The sequence below is a fragment of the Prunus dulcis genome, chromosome 8 (assembly GCF_902201215.1).
Source record: "Prunus dulcis chromosome 8, ALMONDv2, whole genome shotgun sequence".
Taxonomy (NCBI): Eukaryota; Viridiplantae; Streptophyta; class Magnoliopsida; order Rosales; family Rosaceae; genus Prunus; species Prunus dulcis.
The window spans coordinates 2,075,875-2,082,902 of NC_047657.1; the positions used below are offsets into that span (position 1 = coordinate 2,075,875).

General features: G+C 35.3%; 1 protein-coding gene across 1 annotated transcript; it reads left to right on the plus strand.

Moving 5' to 3' along the window:
• The first annotated feature begins 1,412 nt into the window (after positions 1-1,412).
• LOC117637194 (extensin-like) lies at positions 1,413-3,263 on the plus strand. The gene is made up of 3 exons (XM_034372029.1): positions 1,413-2,207; positions 2,323-2,800; positions 2,994-3,263. The coding sequence occupies exons 1-2, from the start codon at positions 1,458-1,460 to the stop codon at positions 2,770-2,772; spliced, it is 1,200 nt and encodes a 399-aa protein (XP_034227920.1). The 5' UTR covers positions 1,413-1,457; the 3' UTR covers positions 2,773-2,800; positions 2,994-3,263.
• Positions 3,264-7,028: the final 3,765 nt, after the last annotated feature.

Below are 7,028 nucleotides of genomic sequence, written 5' to 3' on the forward strand. Positions count from 1 at the left end.
GAAATTAAAGTAAAAAGAGAAAAAATGATTAATTTGTATCGTTATGATTGCATGTTTAAAAAATATATAAAGTCACGTATGAGAAATTTGCCAAAATAAAATACGACATATAATAAACGATTCAATTATTAATAGCATCGACGTCTTTTGTATAAAATCTCACACTTGTTAAATTATGCAGGTAGTTAAATTGAGGACGATATTGACGTTAGTTGTAGTGGGCCACGAATCGGTACCTCTGAAATCTTAATTTGTTTTACATCAAAATTGAAATGAATGATTGTGGATTTGTATGGGGACGTGAAAGTGTCAAAAGGGTGCAGATCTGTAGATGATGAAATGAAAGCCATCCTGCTCTGCTGGTACTGTTTAGAAAATAATTGCTACAAAAAAATATAATTAATATTATCTGAACAGCTCACCATGTTAATAAAAATGAAGTGGGATTTGATTATTCCATTGTCGAGTTGGAACTTGGACTAGTATTTTCTCATTCTTGCGGTGGTCAGAATAATGCGATTTAATCCCTAACTAAACATGCTAAAGTAAGCATTTTATCGTTCTTTATTAGTCATCGGTAATTGTTTGGAACAACTAGTTCGTATTTGTAAATGATTAATTAGTCCTCAACATGTATGATTAAGGCAAATGGGCTTATCTTAAACCTCCAGAGTCAGAGAAATTCGAGAAAATTAATTAAAGCAGTGCGAATGTGACAGCCTACGTACTAAGAGAGAGAGAGTTGCAGCCGCCTGGTCCCTGTGTGTAGAGCAAAAATCATAGAAAGTTAGGCCACCACGGACATTTTTCAAACTTGTCTACGTATCATGAGAAATATTACACAAACAAGGGAAGACTTGTGGTTTAGATATTATACTTTTATTGAATACAACTTGATGTTTTGCCCCAACGTACTCTTATTGCATTAAATTGCCTTCAAGTAAAAAGGGTCACACCCTTAGGTGATAATAGGTTTATTCTGTCGAAGAATATGAGTGATTTTATTACTGATAACATTTTTATAAAATTTCATATGAATTATACATGTAATTAAATTGAAGATAGTATCGATGTTGTTTCGTAATAGTAGGTCACGGATTCATTCTTCTTAACTCTTAACATATTCCTCTCTTGTTTTAGTGTTTAATTACCTTGAAGCTTCTATTCCATCAAGCAAGATATAAATTTTTTTTTTTAAAGGGGGGGGGGGCTTAAACAAAATCCAGTCAAGGCTGCTTCATTGGTCAAGTATTGTAATTGATAAGCTGTTCAAACATAGGGTGGCCCATTAGTGTTATTTTAACATTAATCTTGTTTTTTACTAAGATAATTTGATCGTTGGCAAGTGAAACTTGGCATGATTACCCCAGAGTTAAGGGTAAAGACCAAAGCTATATAAAGGGAGGGAGGCTTAGCTTAAGAGGCAGAAAACCAAAAACCCATTCTTAACAAAAAAGATGGGGAAAATGGGATCTTCATCAGTGACTTCTCTTGTGGTCACTCTCCTAGTGGCTATAGTGTCTCTCAGTTTGCCATCAGAAACCTCAGCAAACTATCCTTACTCATCTCCTCCACCACCAGTTTCTCCTCCCTACCATTACAAGTCACCACCTCCTCCTTCTCCTACTCCTCCAGTGCACTACTCACCACCTAAGCATCCCTACCATTACAAGTCACCTCCTCCTCCAGTGCACTACTCACCACCTAAGCATCCCTACCATTACAAGTCTCCTCCTCCACCAGTGTACTCACCACCTAAGCATCCCTACCACTACAAATCCCCACCACCTCCTCCTCCTCCAGTACTCTCACCTCCTCCACCAAAGGCGCCTTACTATTACAAATCCCCACCACCACCACCCAAGAAGCCTTACCACTACTCATCTCCTCCTCCTCCTCCTCCACACAAGAAGCCGCACCACCCAGTGCATTCACCACCACCAAAAAAGAAACCTTACCACTACAAGTCTCCCCCACCACCCACACCCTCACCACCTAAGCATCCTTACCACTACAAATCTCCACCACCACCACCAAAGAAACCTTACCACTACTCATCTCCTCCTCCTCCTCCTCCAATCAAGAAGCCGTACCACCCAGTGCATTCACCACCACCACCAAAGAAACCTTACCACTACAAGTCTCCCCCACCACCCACACCCTCACCACCTAAGCATCCTTACCACTACAAATCTCCACCACCACCCTCCACCATCACTATGGCACCCTTTTAATAATTTTATGCAGTCTCCTCCACCAATTTATCACCTGCCATCACCTTTCAGGAAGCACCTTTTACTACAAGGTCTTATACCACCACCATCACCTTCACCACCTAAGCACCCCTACCACTACAAGTCTCCACCACCACCATCACCATCACCACCTAAGCACCCATACCACTACAAGTCTCCACCACCACCATCACCTTCACCACCTAAGCACCCATACCACTACAAGTCTCCCCCACCACCATCACCACCCAAGAAGCCTTACCATTACAAGTCTCCACCACCACCACCTTCTCCTACTCCTCCAGTCTACTCACCACCCAAGCATCCTTACCACTACAAGTCTCCACCACCACCATCACCACCCAAGAAGCCTTACCACTACAAGTCTCCCCCACCACCCACACCAGTCTACAAGCCACCAGTTTACTCACCACCCCCACCACCTAAGAAACCATACAAGCCACCAACTCCTCCAGTTCACACCGCACCACCACACCCTTACATCTACTCATCACCCCCACCTCCTCACCACTACTAGATAATGAGAGCTAGACTGCATCCAGCTGGTAAGCTCTCCATTCTTGTTTACTTGAGTTAACATTAACTATCAGAGAATCCGTATTTGAACAAACAAGTACTTACATTGTTAATTACACTGCGAATCGGAACCAAGTTAATGCCATTATTGGTTAGGATGAGTTGGTATATTTAGTAACAAATTGACAAATGACAGGGACCTAACAATATGTCCTATTGCAGGTAAGATGAAGACCAGGTCCAAATAAAGAAGGGGCTGTCGAAGCCGAAGCGCCTTATCCTACCAAAAAGAAGAAGATCGAGTCTCCGCAGTTGATGTAACGTTTTTATTTATGCAGATGTATTTTTATTAGACAGTTGTAGTGCACTTGTTTTATTTTATATATTTCTCAAAAGAGATGCCATATGTATTGTCGTTTATTTCAACCTTCTTCCTAATGGAGAGGAGATCATCATAATAATAAAATAAATACGTTTCCCAAATTTTCCTTATAATTTCCCCTCAGATTTCTTTCTTCTTTTCCTGGTGATTAAATCTCATCCTTTCTGTAAAATAAATAATTATAAAATATTTAGACAGATAAAAAATGTGGGCCCCTCCATGCAATTGAAAATGTTAAATTAAAAACGTGTCACAAAAAGAATCAACCTGGATGTCCGTATCATGCATATATTCTGCTTCCTCACAATTAAAAGATTGTACATGATTATTATTGCCCTATATGTATGTAAAAAATTGTATCTGCATATGCATCCTCTGTTACGCTCAACTGGCTACATCAAGTTTCTGTCGGATATAGCAATTAATGTTGGACAACAAAGCAATTCGACAATTGATCTAATGGATCGCATTTTTTAAGTCCCCAACAGTAGAATGGAAATGAATGCCTAAAATTAGGAAGAGAAAAAACAACTTTTTTTTCGATTTTGGAGGAATTAGGCCATCTCGAACAGTGGAGGGCTAAACATCTTCTGTTCATTCTAGACACAAGAAAAATTTGTTAATTACCTTGCCAGAATAAAATACACGAACGTTCTTGAAAAAATAGAAACAGTTGTACACTTGTTAAGATTCAGAAATGTTTTCTTCTTTAAGTGAGTAAATTTTAATATTTTTCAAATAAAGCCCGCAAATAATGGTGGAATGCAGAGCAACTGTGCCCTGACACGGCTCAGTTTGTCTTCTTCTTATTTTCTAATCTTTGGTGTTGAGACACATTCATGGCATAGCTCGAGTTCAGAACGCTACACTTTTAAATCATACCCTTATCTTATTCTCTGCACTGCAAGCTGATGCACAGTTATCTATAGTTTTGGGTTGTAATTAAGTTGGAGCTTTTCAATAAGAAATTGTTTTCTTCTCTTAGAAAATAATTCATCGAGAACACAAAAACAGAAATATATACAAATACGTCAAACTGCAATTTACACGAAGTGAGAATGTCCCCTTTTAAAGAAGCAGTGTTTATTTTCCAATTACTTCTTCTCATGCTACGGGTTATATTTATTCATACTCACTGCTTCTCTTTTATAATAATAGCAATTTTTTTTTTCTTCCAAATAAGGTCGATATTAGGTTAAAGCAACATTTTAATAAGTTTTTAGGAAATTTTCAAAGATTTCTTAGAGATTTTAGGATTTGGGATTGGTATTTAAAGCAACTTGAGATTTGTTTTCTTTATGTCATTCAGATTTTAATAATCGATAAATTTTGAAGTTTTTCTCAAATCTTGTGGGTTGAAATTTTGATATTTTATTTATGTATTATGAGGATGGGTCACCATGACAGTACGTGTTTGAGTAATTCAGTACTTGTCCTTTTAAGTAATCTTGTAAATGGAATTTGAAATGAAGTTGCTTACAATTTCATTAACTTTGCATGGTGGAGTGAGTAGTGATGTGACTTGACAGTAACGTTATTCATGTTCTTAAAATCAGAGAAAGTTATCATAAAAAAAAAAAAAAAATCAGAGAAAGTTTGGTGTGAATGTTTGTGTATATAATATATTGAAGGATCCTCAAATATTTGAGAGATTCCTTTGCAAGTTCCATTCTGTATTGTATTTTATTAGTTCAAATAATTTATTTTGTAGATATTCATTTAAAAATTATTTCTATAAAAAAAATCACTTGAATCTAATATCATTTGATCACTTAATTAAATTGTTAAAATTTATGTACTTTCTTCAAGTATCGTGTTCATTAATTTTGTTGGTCTCAATTAGATGCCTTAATAATTTTCAATTTGCATGATTTTTTGTAAGGATAAGCTCTGAATGAAGATGTGAAAAATAAATATTTTGGATCATTAAAAAAGTTTAATAAGCTATCCTAAATAGTATCCGTCAAAAAAAATATTTAAATAATCCATCAATAAAAAGGGACTGATATCCATCTACATTTACGTGGATAGCCTTCAATATTGGATACAAATTTAAGGTGGTCGTGAATAATAAAGTGGAGATTGATAAGAAATTGGTATATGATATGATAGTAGTCATGCAAACAGAGATGGATTTTATTGAAAATATTTGTCGTTTCTTTTCTTCACAGCAATATATTAGTTTGGTTGTCAATTTTCTTTTGAAGATTGAAGGTTCGGTGAAATCAAATATAAAAAAAATCCTCAAGACAGTGAGGTGAGAGATTTCAGAAAATTAGTTGTTTCAATGGCTGTCGTTCAAACTTATAAAACTTTGAGCAGAGGGGATTTGCCTCGTTTGGCCAGTCATCGTGACCCAAAATGGGTTGTTTTTTATATATAATTATTAGGCTCCACCTGCACTAGAAAATATTGTAGAAGGTGAAGTAATTAGTTCAATAATTGTCCTTTTTTTCTCTTTTTTTTCTTCCTAATTTCTTTTTGGTTATTTTAAATGCTATGATACAAAATGTTTGGTATCGATTAAGCAACGAATGGGGACATAATATGATAAAGTGGGGTACAACAAATGTAAGTCCAGATTCTTAATCAAATTGTGGGGACCTTATCAATTTAATGATGTTTAAAGTCTTTTGAGATTGGTAGGAAGATAATAGGGGCACTACCCTACATATATTTTATATGTGGATAACGTTAGCTTTATATTCGATTTGATATGTAAAACGGAGTTACACGCAGTCTCAAACGAGTTTTACTTTTTAAACCTAAATCTCGAACCTTTCATCTTTTCTTTGTCAGAATTTTTTTTGTATTGTTATGATTTGATTTTTTTAAGTTTCATTTCTTTTTTATTATTCTAAGTTTGCAATCTTAGTTAGAATATTTATGTCAGAATTTCTTTAATCATGCGTGATTATTAGTGGATGCGCTCAAAATTGTCGTAATTTTGATATTAGACTACTATATTATTGTAATGGCCTTTTTATGACTATTTTGTATTGTCCCTTTGTGACTAATAATTTTTTTGACTAAATTATGACTGCAATCATAAATTTAAATGAAAATAAAAAAAACCTAGACCTAAAATCGAAAGTGGTTAGTTTTTTTTTTACGTTGTTCTTGTTTATGCTGGAAGAGACATAATTTTTAACTTTACAAGCCCTACACGTGAGTTGTACGTTACTATTATCCATCTTCCCTTGTCTGTGGAAATGGGCAAGTTCTGTATATGTCAGATTCTCAGAGTCAGAGTCCGTAACTATATTGAAAGGTTTTCGGCCTCATTCCAAAAAATTTGGTGCAATAAATTTCTACTGATCACTAAGTCACGAATGCAATATTTCCATTTTGTTTTGGTAAGTAATGAATTGACATATTAATTTAGGCTGTTATCCAATGCATTTATGGCTTATCAAAATGTCGCAGTTTTGTTGACTTTTTGTTTTGTATTTGTAAAATTATGGTTATGTCCATGAACATGTGTCAATTATTAAGAAAGAGAATGATAGTACAACTTAAGCTAAACCGGTAAGAAAAATACTCTCTATATAAAAATATCAAATGTTTGCTAATATATTGATTTTGAATTTTACATAGAGAACTCGTTTTCGTTGCATTGGATTCTTGTGGTTATTGTCTCGTCCGTTGTCAGATGTTCTTTTTACATTGCATTTTAAAGATTCCAATGTAAATTGGAGATTGTCTTTTTTCCCACACAATCCCACCACTTGCAGTAAAAATGTATAAGAAGAACAGAGACATGTGACCTATTCTTCCCAGCTTGCAGCAAGCAAGCTTCTGGAAAAAGGACATAAAAAAATGCGTATTGGGAAATGGGGTCTCGAAGAATCAAGATAAATCGATGGAGAGAGAGA